The sequence below is a fragment of the Leucopleurus acutus genome (genome assembly GCF_964270905.1).
Source record: "Leucopleurus acutus genome assembly, chromosome: 4".
Lineage (NCBI taxonomy): Eukaryota > Metazoa > Chordata > Mammalia > Artiodactyla > Delphinidae > Leucopleurus > Leucopleurus acutus.
In genome coordinates, this window is record NC_139146.1 from 135,042,491 (window position 1) to 135,061,392 (window position 18,902).

An 18,902-nucleotide genomic window follows, 5' to 3' on the forward strand; every position below is an offset into this window, starting at 1 on the left:
CACTATGTATATAATGTATTCTAGTATACATATGTATATATGTGTATAGTGTGTGTATATTACACATGCTATGTATATAGTCTGTACACACACACACACACACACACACACACACACTGTATTTATATAGTCTATGTGTGTACACACACACACACTATATGGTCCATTACAGCATGCTATATATTAATATATAGTTTCCAAGCTTCCTCATCCTTTGAGGCCAGCTGTTAATTTCCAGATAATGAGACTGAAGGGTACCTCTGAACATTCGGGACCAAAGAACGTTAATGCAGCTACCAACCTGGAAATGCTCTTAAACAGTGAGCTCTCTGTCATGAAATCCTGAGCTGAGCATGTTCTGTAAATTGTGTTTACTCTGTGGGGGTCTCTCCCATCATTATTTTGTGTGATAATTTTGAGTCATAATGACTGACAGATTGTACAAGTGATAATGCTGGATCTGTCATAAAGAAACAAAGAAGTATGATTGCCCTTGCTGCACCTCCAAAGGGATTTTGTTAAAATGACCCCCTAAAATGTTGATCCATTATATGTTCCTGGGTTCCTCTCTCCCATCCCTCCCCGCAGCCCCTCTGCTCTCCAGTTAAACACAGTGTTCTTGTATGTTGCTGTGTATTCATTTAACTTGTTTATCTCATCCTTACTTCAAATTTAGATATACTAGGTTTAGGTTTTATGTTTCTTCCTGCTTTTACTAGCTTTTTCGTAAGTGAGAAAGATAATTGTGACTTCTTTTTATCGGAAACATCTTTTTTCTTAAATAGAGAATCATAGACTCGTAACTGTACATTAGGGTCAATATCCATGGACAGGAAAGAGCACAGGTAGTTTGAAAGGTCTCCAGGTAATTCTAACGTACAGCCAGGGTTGAGGATCACCACCCACTAGAAGAAATATGTCTACTTATCATCTAAGGAGTTGATTTTTCACCAGGAATGCTTTTTAAACATATGAAAAGCTTCCCCAAATGACTATTTTACACTATTATCCTCTCCCACAATCAAGAATTAGTTTTCAAAGGAATCTAGATGATGGTATATCACAGTTTGGCCCAGAATTCTCAAGAGAGAGAGATATCCTAAAAGAGAATAAATATTTATAAGCATTCATGGAATGACATTCTCTATGCCAACTCTGTCCTTTCCCTGGAATGTTGAATGAGCTTTGCTTTTCAAGGAGATTAAAAGTGATTCACCTAAAGCCCAGATATCTCTGTATTTGACAAGGAGTGATGGGATGAGCTCTGTCTACTTAAGAACCTCAGGAAATTCAGGAACTATAAAAAGATAGCATCGTTGTTGCCCACAGTGGATGTCATACACAGGTACCTTCAGTAATGATTAACCACAGAGTCTGAACTGATGCCAGATGAGGGAAAATGCAAACAGCACCCGTGTGAAGCTTCTGCACTGGTTTCTACTCCAAAGTCATACAGAAAATGTTTGTTTTTCTCCTTAGGTTAGAACAAGTGTCCTCCCTGAACATAAGGATCCCCCGCCAGAGGTTGGGGTAAGTGTTTCTTTTGTTTCCAAAAGGCACACACATCATTTCTAAGCTAATCATTTGGGTTTTCTCTGGCCTCCTGCCTTCTAGCTGACAAATAAAATTGAGTTAAATTAATAGAGTGTGACCTGCAAGGAGACACGGTCACATATTTGTGGAATTGCATGGACTTCATTCCTTGTCTCCTGAAAATCATCCTCAAGTGAATTCTTATTTAGTTCAGCTGGCTAGAGATGAGTCTAGAAATTGCCCTGTAGGTACTGAGATGTGAGTCGGAGCCAACATTCCAGGACCAACAGGAGGCTGGGAAATTGCAGGTGTGAGCTCGACCGCTTCCGCAAGGACGCAGAGGGCTGACTAGCCGTGGGACTGGGATGTTTTCTGCGTCCAGCAGCTTCAACACTGTAGGGCGGGTTGAAACAGAAGATGCCACCGAAGTGCAGCCCAGTGCTGGAAAACCCAGCTGAGGTTTTCCTGCTGCATCTGAGCCATTGCATCTCAAGCTTTTACAAGTTGGGAGAGCAAGAGAGTAACAGGTAATTTTGCTTGGACAAGTTTACAGTAGGCAATGGAGGCTCCTGAAGAACAGCCCAGCAGGCTGGTCCCTGGGATCCTGCATTCAGAAAGGTGGAAAAAGTCCAGAAGTAAATTGAGTCTAAGAGGCCCTGCCAACTGAAAGGCCTATTTGAAATTCTCTGAAATCCTACAGGCAGTTGGCAACCTTCTTCCGGTGGGTGTGGGGAGCCCTGTACTAGGTAGCATTCATTTCCTCATTGGCAACAGCTGCCATCCCAACCTGCTAAGGGGACCCTCCAGAAAGCGTGCCTTGCATTGGCTGAGAAGTGAGTCAGCCACCTCTGCATCTCTCAGCGTAGGGGAAGGAAAAGGGTACTTCGTGCTCTCTCATGCCAAACGCAGCCTTCTAGTTTCTTCCTGGAACAGGCTGAATAACTCTCTTTGACTTAAATGAATCTTCATGCTTTGTTTCCTGCCAGTCCCTTCAGCCTCTTGTGCTGCTCTCACTTCCACCGCCAGTCTTGGTGCCAAGACTACCTGGGCTGCTAGAGTTTCTCCCAAGGAACCAGCGAGTCCTCCCAGCCTCAGGCCTCTCTCCCTGCAGGACACATGCAGTCTCCTTGCCTGGCTGCCCAGTGGTGCTCTCTCCCAGCTCAGGACTCGGGTCACAGGCCTTTTGCCTACGACCACTCAGACGTCCTCCTTCAAACTAGAACCGCCAGTGCAAGCCGTCCTCACACCCTTTACAGTTCCTTCATATAATGTAAGGCCTTCTGAAATTTGTAACTCTTTTTTTAAATTAAAAAAAAAATCTATAGTGCTTTACAATTTTCAAATGTTTCACACACATGATTTCATATAATCCCATAATAACCCTTTTCCCCCACCCCTATTTTGCTCCTCCCCCTTCCCTCTCCCCACTGATAACCACTAGTTTGTTCACTGTATCTGTGGGTCTGCTTCTTATTTTATTCACTAGTTTGTTGTGTTTTTTACATTTCACATGTTAAGTGATACCATACAGTATTTGTCTTTCTTTGTCTGACTTATTTCACTTAGCATAATGCCCTCCAAGTCCATCCATGTTGCTGCAAATGGCAAAAAAAAAAAAAGAATGAAATTTATAACTCTTAATAAGTTAATCATTTTTTTAAAAAAATTCCCATTTACTTTTTGAGGTTCAAGAAAGATGAGCTGGTTTAATTATTTTCCTCCAACTGCTCACTCCCACAATTTCTCTGTGTTAAATCCTCCTTGCTTGAGATTTTAATGACATCTTGGCCTAATTGTATGAATTTCCCCCCTATTTTTTCTCTCATTCAAGTTCTTGGAATGGAATGCATCTTATTCATTTTAAAACTTGAGTCTCTTCTCTGATTTTAAATTATTCTCTTCCACCCTCTCCTCCACCATTTCCTGCTACAGGCTGTAGACAACTCTGCGCTTCTAGCAACTTGTGTTGGGGGGAGGGGGAATGGTCCATCCTCACACATTCTCCCCTTTCCTCCTCTCATTGCTCAGTTACTCAGGAGAAAGGAAAGGGGAGAGGTTCCTTCTGTGCTTGCCCACCATGAGGTGTGGTGCCCTTTATGCTGGTTTTTATGCTTCTCAGCATAATGCTGCCCGAGTTCTCTTTGTGGCAGAGTGAAATGCTGGCTCTCCTGTGAGCACAAATATAGGTATTTCTGGAGGCCTTGGAGGCCCCTTCCCATTGTATACTTTCCCATCGTGGGGGATCTGGTTCTGGCTGAACCATGTCTCTTCTGACCGTTTCTATGAGCCCCAGCAGCATCGGGTACTAGATAATCAATGATTCCCAAAGGAGACACGATCACCGGTTCCCAACACAGCAGAGGTAGAGATGGTTTGGACACCTTCAAGCTTCATAAGTCATGTTTTGGGTCCATACTCCCATGACTTTGGTTTTGGCCTTGGAGATCAAGATGTCTTCCTGAGGGTAATGAAGAGAGAGATCTGCTTCATTTCCTAAATTGTATCCTCCCCAAGTTCTGACCTCTCTCTTCCAGCACTACCTTTATATGAACTGGCTGTGTTGTGGTTACTAATAGACCAGTTTCTCTAAACTGGCTCCTTTTAGGCACTGTGATGAGGTTTTCTGAACTTATCATGTGGAACATTTGTAATCTTGTGTCCTCATCCTTGACAAAGACTCATCTATAATTCCTGGACCAAAAGAAGCTTCTCAGTGGGCATTCTCTGACATGCCTATTGTATCAGTTAGGAATGCATTCAGAAGCAAGTAACTGGATGAAGAGTAGGTAACAGACTTGTTCTTCTCATGTTAAGAAAAGTCATGGGGAAACTGCCCAAGTCTCCATCTACTCAAAAGGACTTAAAGCAACCAGTCTCTGTCCATTGTCCTGCTTCTCCTTTCTTAAAGTGTTGTACAGTCTGACCATTACACGTCCAGGTATCACATTCCAAATTGAAAAGGTTCTGAGCAACTCATCCTGTTCCTTCAATTCTGGAAAGGAAAACTCAACTGGTATACAGTCGTTCCTCAATATCCTCAGGAGATTGGTTCCAGGATCCTCCTCGGATACCAAAAATCCATGGCTGCTCAAGTCCCTTACAGTTGGCTTTGCATATCTGCGGGTTTTATATCAGTGGTTCTGCACCCCAGGGTACAGAGGGCCAACTGTCCCACCGCTTACATAATCACTGAGACGATCAGAGTCCCTGGGTAGAAGGGAATCGGGATACAATTCCCATTTAAACAAAATCAAGATGCTATTAGGAATGCAACTTGGGCAGAATGGGTATTATTTATTAGTAATGTCTCCACTCTCCTACTAGATGTTAAACTAGTATTTTGTTTAACAAAAGACTAGTTTATTTTGATTGCAAAGATCATGTATATTTTGTTTGCAGAGATCATGTGTATTTTGTTTACTTTAATAGCCCTAGCTCTGTGCCCAGAAATTAGCAAATCATGATATATGTATTGAATGCATTAGGAAGCATACCATGATTTTGGTTTGCCAGCCATCTTATATTTTTTTAGAAGCAGCAGAATAAAAAGGGAGGGGGTGTCTAAAAATAATTGCAATAACATGGTAAGAATCGAGTACATTTTATGACACATCAGAAATCAATAAAATGGTAATTATATTACCAAACTAAATCTCAAGCATGATAAGAATGAGTCTAAATAAGAACAAGTCAGCATGCCTTGGCTTTTCTAACACCCTCAGAGCACATGATATTCTGGATAGAGAAAAATTGTCACGCCTTGAGCAGCTGTGAAGTACCGCTGATTAATATACATCTCATCACTCCTCCAAAATATTTTTTTGGACACTGAAAAAAATTCTTGAGAATTTAAGTTCTTGGCCAAGAACATAGAGCAGGTAATGGCTCTGCCATTACAATGTGCCATGGACTCTAGCCACTAAGTACTCCAATTTAAAAAATCAGCTAAAATTTTTTATTATAAATCTTTCAAATATGTTCTATACATTTCTTTGCATTCTTCAGCAGCATCTATTAGATGAAACCACACCTTTGGTGATGACTTAGTCAAGCAGATACCAGTCTGTGCTCTGAGACCTTGTGAGGTAGATTCATAGTAAAGATGTAATTTTATAATATATGACTTTGCCCTAAATTGCATTTTAATGTGTTCTTTGGACTGTTCATCAAGTTGTAATAGATATTCTCTCAGTTCTTTTTTCTTTGTCATGTATTTTTTCAGCGCATGTAGTTCATGTACCCTCTGTCCCTTCCTATAGAGTGGGAAACCACACAACCATGTCTGTTAGGGTAGAGGGGGAAGACACAGTACCTGTACAAAAGTATGAAAAAGGGCCCATCCTGTAAGTTATGTGCAGGAGATGCTGTGTATCAGCCTGCGTCACCATATAAACTTCTTGTTTTCAAAGACCGTTTAAAACCTACACCACAGTTCCAGTATATAGTTTTATGAGAATATGTCAGAGTATTATGGATATCTTCATTTACCCTCAAAAACCAGCACTGTCTTCTAGAGACTGTCATACAGAGTGAAGTAAGTCAAAAAGAGAAAAACAAATATTGTATAATATCGCTTATATGTGGAATCTAGAAAAATGGTACAGATGAACTTATTTGCAAAGCAGAAATAGAGACACAGATGTAGAGAACAAACTTATGGATACCAAGGAGGGAGGGAGGATGAATTGGGAAATTTGGATTGACATATGTACACTACTATGTATAAAATAGATAACTCATGAGAACCTACTGTATAGCACAGGGAACTCTACTCAGTGCTCTGTGGTGACCTAAATTGAAAGGAAATCTAAAAAAGAGGGGATACATGTATACGTATGACTGATTCACTTTGCTGTATGGCAGAAACTAACATTGTAAAGCAACTATACTCCAATAAAAATTAAAAATAAAAAAACAACACTGTCTACTAGAAATTTAATGCATGCCACATATGTAATTTAAAATTTTCTAGCAGCCCATGCTTTTAAAAGAGTAACAAGAAAACAGGTGAAATTAGCTGTAATATTTTATTTAACTCAATATATGTAAAATATTATCATTTCAAAATGTAATCAATTCAGAAATCAGTAATGATATATTTCACACTCCGTTTTTCATATCACATCTTATAAATCTGATTTGTGTTTACACTTAGAACACAACTCAACTCACAGTAGCCACAAACTAGTGCACATGCTGGATAATGCAGCTCTGGACAGTACTTGGAAAAACTTGGGAGATCTATGAAAGTTGTAGTATAAAGGAAACCTAAACTTTGAATAAAGGCTTTGTGAGATGAACATAGGTGATGGAGGTATGTGTATGGAGGAGCACTTCCTCTGGATCCTTGTGTAGTACCAGGGGAACAAGACCATGGAGGACCTGCTTCAGGCAAGTATGCAACCCTGCTGAGCATTCTGGTTGTCTGTGACTTGCGCTGAGTCCCCACCAGGGCAGGCAGGATGAACGGTTTATTTGTACGCTCCCCATAGAGCAGAGCCAGGGATTGAGACAGGTGCCCTGCATTCTCCACCCTGCTTGATATCACTCTCCAGCCAGGTGAGTGATTGAAATCGTGCATCTAGCAATTTAATGATCATCTGCTTTGGGTGCCTGCACCAGAATGATAATGGTGAGTGTTGCATTGTCATGAGCAGGCAAGAAAGGTCAGAGCCGCACAGAGTGCAGGCAGAGAGCCTGTCAGAAGGAAAGGGAATTGCCACCTGTCCTGGAAATGAGGCACAGCGTGAGGGGGATGAAAGAATTCTGGACTGAAGAGCGAGAAACCCGGATTCTAACTTGGCTTCTGCACATTAACTAGTTCTGTGACCAGGTGTAAGCCAGTTAACTCCCATGGGTTCCTGTCTCTTCATCTACAGACTGGCCATGTCTTAATAAGTCTTAATGTTTGTTGATTTCATTCAGACATTTCTTGGCCTCTGATAAACATTCCACATGATCTAATAAAAATTTGAGCTATAAGGAATTATAGGTAACGTGTGCTCAACACTAAGAACTATAAAGGACCACATAACTTTCGTATCTTTTTTTTTCACTAGAATTTATTCTAGTTTATATTTCCCTGAATCTAACTTTTATTTTTAAACATACATTTTTCTTTTTTATAATAGGAATTTCTCATAGACTTTTTTTTAAAAATACTCGGCCTTTTCCAAAAAGTATTTGAAGTGGACTTATATTTAAGTCATCTGACTTCTGGGCATATTTTCCTTAAGTACTATGCAAGCTAATATTTATGCAGTGCTTCCTATTTTCCCAGCAATGTACTAAGTGCTTTGCCTGGATTACTTTAATTCTTATAACAATAACAATGAGAAAGATACAGTTATCCTATGCAACATTTTCATCCAGAAACTAAGGCCTAGTATGGTGGAGTAACTTGTCCAAGTCCCAGATTTGTGAGAGAGAAGACAGACAAACGGAGGTTGACAGTGCCCGTCAGTGGACAGCCAGCCTGGGGGCTGGGAGAAGTGATTTAATTGCCCAGATTTCCATTTTTGGACATAATCATGGATTTAGAACTACACTTCAGAGCTCCAACTCTAGTGACACTTTAATTTTTTTTTTCTTTGTTTTTAAATTTTCCCCTGATATTGGATCTCCCAGTTTAAAACCTTGAAGATGAGAATTTTAGAAACAGTACTGAAGGAGAGATGAAAACATTGTTCCCTGAGTTATATTTGGAATATAAACAGATTTTTTGAAATAATTTTCTTAAATTCTATGATTATGATTAAAGTGACAGTAAAGATAAAATAACTCTATATTAAGTTATTCTTTTGCATTAGCATTGTGTGCCGTTTTCCCTCCATGGGAATTCAGGTTTCATAATAGAGAAGACTGTTTTCTCTCTAATTCATTCTTTGACCAGGAGTCCAGTGAATATTCATGTAAATGAATGATGTGTTTTCCACTTTCAGGGGTGTGGAGGGTCCTAGTTTTATTTATACTGAGGCGAAGCAAACACATAAAAACCTGCTAGAAAGTAAGAGTATAGGCAAGTCCATTGTTCGGTATCGCAATGTGAAACAATTAGGCAATGTCTTTAAACTGAGGGATTTTATTAAATGCATTTTATGTGACATGTAGTCCTCATGTACAGTTATTTTTAGAATAAATTTAAAAAATATTTTTAGAATAAATAACACTTCCTCTGGTTTGACACCCTTTCATAATGCCATTACCTAAGTTGATTTATAACGGATTGTATGATTTCTATAAGCTCTCTCTCAAAGGATAATATCCTTTGAGATTAAGCACGTGGCTGACAGTTGTGATGGAAAAGGTTGACTCACAGGCGTCCATTTTGGCACACTGCAAACACTCAGTGCAGCAGTGGGCGTAGCATGCAGCCTCTCTGTTCCGGACAACGGGCTGAGCTAGAAGATGGACGAGCCAAGGTCCTGCTTCCACAGGAGCTCCCGGCCTGGTAGGCAGGAGAGACATTCAATGACTTGCGGTCACAGACTACTTGCAGCTGTGCCTGCTGGTGTGTCTGGGGCGCATGTCTGAAAATAGCCCCTCCACCTGTCTCTCGTTGCTACATTCCCGTCTGGGACATCTGCTGCTTCTATTGCTGAAAAGACCACACTAACATTCATGGCATGTGCAGTTTGTTTTCTTAATTCTAAAACCATCCCTTCCTTCAGAAATCTCAAAAGGCAAGGAGAAGAAATAACTTGAAATTTGGGGGCATCGTGACATTTCTGGTCACGGTGGGTCAAATGGGTTGAGCATTTTCTTCAAGTGAGGATAATGAGTGAGGGGTAGAATTTAAATTAATAACCCTAATTACCGGTGAAAGAGAAATAAGCAAGACATCTCTTTAAAATACAAAATGCTAAAGTGAAATTCACTACCACGTTATACAATCCGCAAGCTAAAAAATTGTTTTAATTTCCCACAGGTCAGTGAATTATAATGGTTTATAAATATCTGCAGAAGGAGTATTTCTTTTATATCTGATAGTATAAATTACTTGAAAGCTAGTGTCTATGCCATTCATTCATTCATTTATTGTCAGTCACTATTTATCACACACCTAATGTGTGTTAGGCAGTGGGAGGTTGCCAGAAAACAAAGCTCGTCGTGGATCTTCAAATCTCAATTCTTATTTTGAGGGGAGGACAGAATAAGCAATGAAATACATAATATTTAAGTGACAATAGAAAAAATACAACAGGATAAGGAATGGAGACGAGCAGTGTGGAGAAGGGGAGCCCTTTTATACAGGGACGTCCTAGTAGGTTGTCTGCTGAGGGGGCATAAGTGCTTTTGTTCAGCTGGGTCTCTCCTAGACACTCTCTACCCCTTACTGAAAAGTCACCCTAGATTTTGGCTTTGTTCATACAGCTCTTGGAATTCTTCTCTGCCTTGATTCACTCTCAGCATTCATGTCATCACAGCTTGTTTCCACAAATCTTCTGTTTTCACATAACATTCTTCACCTAATAATTTAGTCTTCTATGATCCCCAATTTGGCGACTTGGTATCTAAACCACTTCTTCGAGTTTCAAGTGAATTAATTAGGTTTTATCATTACTAACATATAGGCATCTCCAACTTACAACCTCCCACTTACAACCGACTTGTATTTCAAATGTTTGCCTTTACGATTTTTGAACCAGTTTTTCTAAGTTAGAACTTTGAAAAGAAGGAGAAGAATTCTGACCTGAATCTTGTCTTCTCTATGCTCAAGGATCACTTTGTGTAGATGCAGCCTCTTATGTATGGAATCACTGTGCACTTTCCTCTGAAAAGAGCCAGTTGACTTAAGTCCAGCATCTCATTCTAGGGCAGGCTGGCAACAGACCTATGAAGAGAGAATGTTCTGGAAGATGTAGTGTAGACTTCTTGTAAAGTATTACAGTGTGTTAGGCAGCAATGGTATAGGTAATAATATGGGTTTGATACTGATATTTTCGTGTTTACATCTTGACCTTGAAAGGAGAATGAGAAATCTTATTTATGGTATACCATAATATTGTGACTTTTAAATCACAAGCAGCCAGGAATATTAAAAAGAGATGAAAGATTTTTATCCTGGAAAAGAAAAACCAATTTAGTGTTTTATTCTTTATATTATGAGTCAGAGAGTGTAGAAGATAGATATATTCATAGATAGTCAACACCCTGTATGATAGGTTAAAAAAGCAATTTTAGAAAATGTTATTGAATAAGTACCATTCTTTTTTGTGTGTTGGAGTGAAATTGTCCCATGCTAGTGTAGAAATAACAAAGGAAACAAATACTTTTAAACATTGCTGTGATGGGGCAGAAATGTAGCATTTCTATTTATAACTTGCACAGAATCCCACATAAAAATAGCTCCAACTAACAGATTTGCTCATATCTGGAATACAAAGTTGTTGCTGCCCATGACTTGAGGAATTCTAATAAGAACAAGGACGGCATTGGTAAATATTAAACGTCTGTCATCTTTTCTTTTATCTCAGTTTTCATGTGGGGAGAAAATGTGTTCATGGAAAAGTCCTGGCTTCTGTGTTAGACATTTTGTTATTTTCCTGGCTATTCATCTCTGTTTTTAATGAGAAGGATGCATTTGCATCCCTCAACCTCGCCCCATGAAGTGGACATCTATTACTGATGGTTGTAATTCTGTCAATGAAATATTTGTCAGGCTAATAGATTTAACATTTCACTCCTCTGAAGACTAGTTTTGTGTGATTGCTGTGACACAAAATTCTGAGAACCTCAGAAGTTAATGGAAACCATTCTTTCTTATTTTCAGCGAAGCTTTCTGGGCTATGCCAGTTTTAAAGTCGGAGATCTACTGAAGTCCAAGGAGCAAGTGCTGACCCTGAGCCTGAGGTGGGTCTCAATGCTGTTAAATTTAACAGCCTGTGATATTTATTGAAGGCTGGTTGGGTTTGAAAGTCACAATTCTTGCAGATGTTTGGATGCCAACTCTCAAACAGCTTACGTTCTGCTCTGCAACAAGTTACAGGGAAACAGCAATTATTCAGGTTCATATTCAAGTCTGTGTTTCACATGGTCAAAAGTTATCAGCTCTTGTAGGGAAAAAAAATGACATTATTAACAAACTAGAGGTGGCCAGAGGGTTAGGGGTGGCGAATGGACAAAAAGGTGAAGGAGATTAAGCAGTACAAACTACCAGTTATATAAGTCACAGGGATGTAATGTACAGCAGGGGAATATAGCCAATAATAATATAATAGCTTTGTATGGTGCATAATCTATAAAAATATCAAATCACTGTATTGTACACCTGAAGCCAATATAATACTGTAAGCAACTATACTTCAATATAAAATAAAAAATAAAGTGATGAAACTTGAAATGAAACTTCAAAAAATAAGGTGATAAAATTCTTGAAAGTAAGAGAGTAAATAGAAATGATGGGCATGTTACTAAATAATATTTCTGTTACTTATCAAAATGTTACTTTTTAAATCAAGTGAGTTTCTAGGCTTGAAATATGTTTGTTAGAGGCAACTTGCAGATTTATGATAATAAAGGGTAGGCTGATTATTCTCTTTTTTTAGTTTATTTTGCTGCTATACTATTAAATATAAACTGTAAGTTAAAAAAATAAAGTATAAGTTAAAACAGACTCATTGCAACAGACAGCAGATCAGAGATGCTTTTGAGTATGTGTACAATCTGTTTTGATACAGATGACACAACAATCTTTAGGAACTGCACTCTGTTTTCACACTAAGAAGAGTATTAAATAGATTAATCATTTCTTTTTAACTTCATTATAAATTAGAAAAATAGTATGTTATTTTCTAACCATATAATAACTTTAAAATTATGTATACATGGAGAACACTGCCTTACAATATTTATATAGTATAAATGAATATAAAAATTGTAGAGAACATTGTTTGTAAATCTTAAGATGCTCTTCTTTTGATGCAATGTAGAGACCATTGTCAGGGAACAGACAATGTGTCAAGTTTGTTTTCCCTCTGCCCAGCCCCTAAGGACCCATTATAACCAATTTATTTCAGTGTAGATGTCATGGTTTATGGTGGAATCTGTACTGCTGGCTGTCTCCTGTCTGACTTTTTCCTGATCCTTACAGTTTAGCATTTTGACTTAAGAGATGGTATAAAATAATTTAAAGTAACACATGTTCATGCAGAAAAATAAGTGTTGAAGGGTTCTACTGAGGCTGTCATCTTCTTTTTGGCTTCCTTTCGGCTGTAACATTTTTTGTTGTTGCATTTTATTTGGGACGGCATTTAAAAATCTTTATAGTTTTGTGGTGTTATTCCCAATAAAATTTTGCTGTGTTTATTTTCTGTTGGAAGTGTGTAAGTGCCAGCTAAAATGTCTATCTGCCACTGTCACTGGTATCCTAGAAGATACCTGTTACCCATCTAGCATGGCAGTTAGATTTGACCCAAGTGCCCCTGGATTCATGATATAAGATGTCAGACATTGAGCTTGCTGAGAACCACCAGCAGGTCACGTGTTTTCTATATAAGGTGCATGGTACTTTATTCCTCACCTTGCTGATCACAGACTGCAGTGTTGATTGTATCATAACTGTCATTAACGTCCGCAGCCCTCTGCACAACATTTAGACACTGGCTTTGAAACAGATATCAGGGACCCAGAAATCCTTAGTGCAATGAAAATATGTGAACACACACAATTAGAGGAAGGATAGGAACAGAAAGAGCTAGTTTAGAGTACTACACTTAGAAGGAAAAAGGAATATAACAATTCCAGATTTAGAGGAAATCAAGACACATTTCCACTTTTGATTTGAATACTCCTGATTCTTATTTATTTGATTTTGATTGTCTAAAAGGAGACCAAATTTAGCAACAAAGCATTGCATTTTCTAGAAAAAATAATTTTTGAAAGCCAACTTTGAAATGGCGAGGTTAATATTTTTTTCCCTTTTTGCGCTTTGCCAAATTTGTAGATTTCTCCCCCTATGAACAAGACACATTATAGACTTATCATAACCTGCTGATTTCTGATGCTTCGTGTTTTTCCATCTGTTGTAATTTATCTTCTCTCCAATGACTTGGCAACCTCTGAGGTACTGAATCGGAAAAACGTTAGATCAGGGATGAGAAGCATTTTTTTGGTTATTAGTTTTGTTTTTACTATTCCTTTGCACTGACATTATCTGACTTTTATTCCTTTTACATTCGGGTCATAATTTTTAAAGAGTAGAATTCTCAGATTTCTGTAAAACAAATTCACAGAAATAAGGGTAAGGGCGTATTTGTCGGCACCGTTCTTGGATCGTGAGTCTGGTTTTGTTTGTGTTCACTGTCCCTTATTCTTATCAGGTAAGTCAGATTTCAAACTCTCAAACTAGTTTCATGGAATACCATAGTTTAATGGGGCCTGTCCTATGTGCTGTGAACTGGAATTTTTGAGTTTGAGTTGAATTTTTATTTTCCACAAAAAACTTAAAAGGGCAAGAAGTGTGTGTCTTATTTATAGACTTAGACTCAAATTGCGTGAAATATGGTACCGTGCATTTTTGAAATTGTAGGCTAAAATTTGTTTGCATGTATTGGGGAGAATGCCTCCGATATAGAAAGTGGTTCCTGCTCATGTAACTCATTTTCATTTTAATGCATAGCCACTAAATTTCTGTCTAAGCATTCTAGTATCCCAATCGGTGTCTTTATTTAGTATTAACCCTGGTACCTTTATATGACATCTGCTTTGTTTTTCTAGTTTACATTTGGTTGTTCCTGTCTACTCTGACTTCCTTTAGATCTGAATCATACTTTCTGTTTCGTTTTCTAGCTCATTACTATCTATTCCTGACTTCCATACTGTACTGTAAACAAGCTAAGGTTCTTGTATAGCGGATTACAATTGCAGACATGGAAGACACTGGTTAATATTACAATAATAGTAATACTAATGAGAAGAGAAGGAGGAGGAGGTGGAGGGGGAAGATACTATGAGACACTATGTGTTTTATGCTCTGATAAGTATGTTAGAGATGTTGTTCCATTGACCCTTATCAGCGTATGAGGTTATTCCTTTTGTCATTTTATAAACTAAGGAACTGAGGTGTAGAAAGCAGTTAAGTAATTTGCGCAAAGTTACAATGCTCTTAACATAAGAAAGCCAAGGCGTGAAGCCACACGTTTCTGACTACAAATCCTGTGCTCTTAATGACTCACTTTTTGTCCCCATTGACCAAGGGGAAAACCGAGATCTAGTTAAAACATGTCCTGTGTCACGTGACTTGGTAATGGCAGAACAAAGCAAGGACGGAGGTCCAGGACCACTCGTTCAAGGTGTCTTCCACATTGAGTTCACCACAGTGCCTGGATTTATAGCAAATGAAGACCTAATGAGTGTTAATGGCCATGGAGAACTCAGGAATGTTAGCCATGATGGCAGAAAGTGAGAACCAGCCTGCTAGATAAAGGGGGAATGGAGACTAAGGGAAACCTGGGGAATCTATTCTCACCCCAGAACCATGGCCCTGAGCCTGGTTTACTGCCCAAGCACCTAACAATTATTTGTTCTACCAACCTGACCCGAGTCTCTTGGAATCATAACAAGCAGAAATTTAGAACATCATAATACTGTCTTATTTAATTACAGAATGGAGAAGCATATCTTTCTCTGGCAATGGCGCTAGAGATCAGGGGAAAAATTACGTTGCTCTTAAAGTAGTCAAACAATCGCAAAGGCAGCGATAAAAATTCTTTCTTAGGAAATCCTTCTCAGAAGAACTGAGACAGATAGAAGTGCTTTGACCTTGTCTGACCTTTGTTGCCTATCTCCACACAGTTCGGACTTCATTCAGTGACTGTTCATTCAACGAGCATTTATCGTGAATTTTTCATATGCTAACTATAGTAATAGGTTCTTTACCAAATTTTTAAAATAGTAACAGGGTTAACATCTTGCAGTGGATATTACTAATAACACTGTTAATGAAAAATCTTGTTATTTATTGATCATCTACTAGCATGCAAGGGATATGTTGGGTGCTTCTCCTGCACTATATCATTTAATCCCTGCAGCTTTATCATCCCAGTTTTATAGCAACTTGTCTAAGATTCCGCAGGTACTAACTGTACAAGTAGGATTAGAATTCAGTTGAGTCTGACTCCAGAGCTACTTCTGCTTTTATTGTGCTGCCTGATAGGAAGCTAATGGTCTCATAGCATCTTTGCTTTCTTCTCCATTTTATATTCTATCTTTTGGAGAGTTTTAGGGGCCTCAGTTACTTTTTATTAATGTTTTAATCTTAAAATTCAATTTTATATGCCTGTGACATAGTAGAGAGGTTCAATAATTATTTGTTGAGATTTTGATTCATGATGATGACTTATATTTTTATGGATGCTAAATATGAACCTGGTACCATTTATTTCCGAGTGGAATCCACCTAAATTAGTGAATATAATGCAGTCTAAGCTTTAGAGTATATCTGAGACAAGTAACTTTCGGAGTAATAGTGAGTGATAGATTGTGATCTGCTTGAAAGGCTGAAAACCTTACTTAGAATTCACATTTATTTCAGTATAGGTCACATTGCCTTGCCACAGAAACATTCAGCTCATCTTAGCAACTGCTCTGTTGTTTCTTTTGTAACCTTCCACATGTAATCCCCCCCGAATTAAGCAAGCATTTATTATAATTTTATCATAGTGGATGTGACCAAATTTTCTTGAATGCAGATGTATAAGAATTTATCTATAAAAAGAGAATTTATGTTTCCTTTTTGTTTATTACTTCTGCCACATTTACAGTAGTGCTGTCGTGAAATGTACAGCATAAGACTCCGATGATCCTAGACAGACATATGATGTTATGTTTTATAATATACAGATGTATGGGAGGGGCTCTGAAAGAAACAAACGATGAATTTCTACTGTTTTTAAATTTTTCCTATTTTATGTAACATTTTATACGTGTACATATTCATGCAAATGCCTCATGGAGTGTATGGATAGGTATTTCTGTACATTTATATTCGTTTACAATTATTTTGCTTTCTCCCAAACTTGATTATTTATTTTCCATTATTGTCAAATGTGTGTGTTTAGAGAAGGTAAGATCCAAACTATGGAGTCTTAAGTTTTGTTTGATTTTGTTTTTTGGCGTTTTGCTTAATTTAACCTCCTTACACACACACACACACACACACACACACACACACACACACACACAGGCACAAATACGCACTTCCATTTTATTTGTAAAAACAGAAGAACGACAAAAAAAAAAAAAATCCTGCATATTTTTAACTGAATCTCCCAAAGGCATGTTCTTAATTTAAGAGCTGGGAGCAATATTAAGGAGAGGTTCCTTAGGCTCTGACACACAGTTTTCTACACCAGCATACTCAGAGCGATAAAAAAAATGCAATTGTCATTAACATTTCGCAGGTTGGGAGCCAAGGCCCGTTCTGCGGGCCATAGGGCAGTGGGTCAGAATGTTTGTTCCTGGAATGCTCGAGTGCATGTGAATCCCCATGGTAACCTGAGACCGAACTTGGCTGTAGATTGACAATACGGTTTTAACTGATAAATTATTTTTCATTTGAAATGGAATTAAACTTTGTTTTTTCGTTTCCTACCATAACTCTTTTCCTGCACGCAAATAATGCTTTACTTTAAGCACTAGATACTGTCTTTAAAATTGTATGTGTGACGACAACGTATTTTCTTATATTTACTTGGACTTCAGAGATGCTTTTAAAAAATCACATCCAAGCATCTTGAATATGTTTTGAATATGTTTTATTCTCCTTTAAAAGTCGCTTCCAGTTAGTTTTTCTAGGTATCAGAAAGTAGGATTACAGCAGAAAGTTCTGCTGGTTCCACCACACTAAGTTTTATACACGTCTAAAACATTTTCTATATTACATAAGGGCGGTAGACATTGACTGGTGGCCAAAAAGCCTGCTTTAAGAGAAAATAGCATATCAGTGATTAATTATAAAACAGAATAGTATTAAACTTTATTAAATGCATTCGTGGAAAAGTTCGAGGATAAGGATGTCATGTAAAAGCTAACTTGATGCTTTTGCCTAGAATTTTCTAAAAATGCCCATCCTAACCGCTGAAAGCAATGAAAAAGGACACTGCATTCTTTTCCTTTGGGAGTGAACAGCAAGAAAACATGCACGTCAATAGCAAATGCACGCTCATGCTTGATCCAGATGCACACATATGGGGAAAGCCTCGAATCTCTGGAATGCTCTATTCACCGTGCTTTTGGCATAATTCAAAACGAAGACAGGAAGCTCCTCCAGGACAGCTTCTCTGATACTGACACTGACTCGGACCTCATAGACACATAGGAAGAGGTAACTAACACTATTTGAGGTTTATGATGGATTAAGTGTTTCAAATGTCTTACCTTACTGAATCTTCTAATACCCTTGCCTGGAAGGTGATATTATTCTTGTTTTATAAGCTAACTGCGGAGTAGCAGTATAGCTTTCTAAGGTCACACAGCTGGGACAGGATGGAAATTAGAAGAGAAGAAGGGTTCTTAGAGAATATATATTTTGTTTAGAATTTTAGGATTAAATAAGTTTACAGACCAGAAGAGATCTTGACACTTCAGCTTCTTCTTGGACCCCTTTAGTGACCTGGAAATCAAACTTAGGAGGCCATACGTCTTTCCCATTTTCCGACAGGTCAGTGTTAGAAAAGTGTTCCTATTTTATCCCAGACTTTATCTTCTTGCCACATTCCCAGCTCTCCTTCATAGTGTTAAGTAGAATAAGTCTCATACCTTTTCTCTATGATCGCATTTGAAAGCAGCTTTTTTGCCCAACTTTAAATCTTCTCTCCTTTTTTACTCAGCAAGGAATGTAATGTAGAAAGAGCACCAGGCTTTCCTACCAGATTCGGGTTCAAGTCCCAGCTGTGTCACCCCAGGCATGTTGTCTATTCTCTAACATCTGTTAGTGGAAATAGTAATGACCTCCCTCCCAGGGTGATTCTGGGCAATTAATAAATGCAGTGAAGTTCCATGCATTAGAGAAAAACACTCTATAAAGATTGCTTCTTGCATTAAACTTACTAATTCCTTCACCCATCACTTAATGTTTTTCTTAGTTTGCTTAGTTTGTTGTAGGTCTTTCTTAAAATGTGATATCCACAGTTCTCTAAATTGGGCAATGGCAGAGAGGTTGATTTAACCTTTGATCTGGACATAACATTTTTATTATCTGAGGAACGGATGCTTCCTTGAAACCCAAGTTCTGGCTTTAATCACACTGACACCAGATTTGGCTTCTTATAAAATGGCAGATACCAGCAAGAGACATAGGGAAAGTATTTGTTTGGTTGAAACAGGCTGCATTCTGATACAGTTGGGAAAAATCTCAAATTTGCTTTGAC

The 18,902-nt window shown here is 38.2% G+C and overlaps 1 protein-coding gene across 7 annotated transcripts in view; it reads left to right on the forward strand.

Annotated features, from left to right (window-relative positions):
- The window catches only part of INPP4B (inositol polyphosphate-4-phosphatase type II B), a 583,153-nt gene that overhangs the window by 332,606 nt on the left and 231,645 nt on the right, over positions 1–18,902 (forward strand). For 6 of the 7 annotated variants that reach the window (XM_082838508.1, XM_082838506.1, XM_082838512.1 and 3 more), the window contains 2 exons: positions 1,480–1,530; positions 11,306–11,385. In XM_082838508.1, coding sequence (XP_082694634.1) covers positions 1,480–1,530; positions 11,306–11,385 — 131 coding nt within the window. Of the gene's footprint in view, positions 1–1,479; positions 1,531–2,010; positions 2,061–11,305; positions 11,386–18,902 lie in introns of those variants that run through there. The other variant, XM_082838511.1, reaches the window with a different exon arrangement.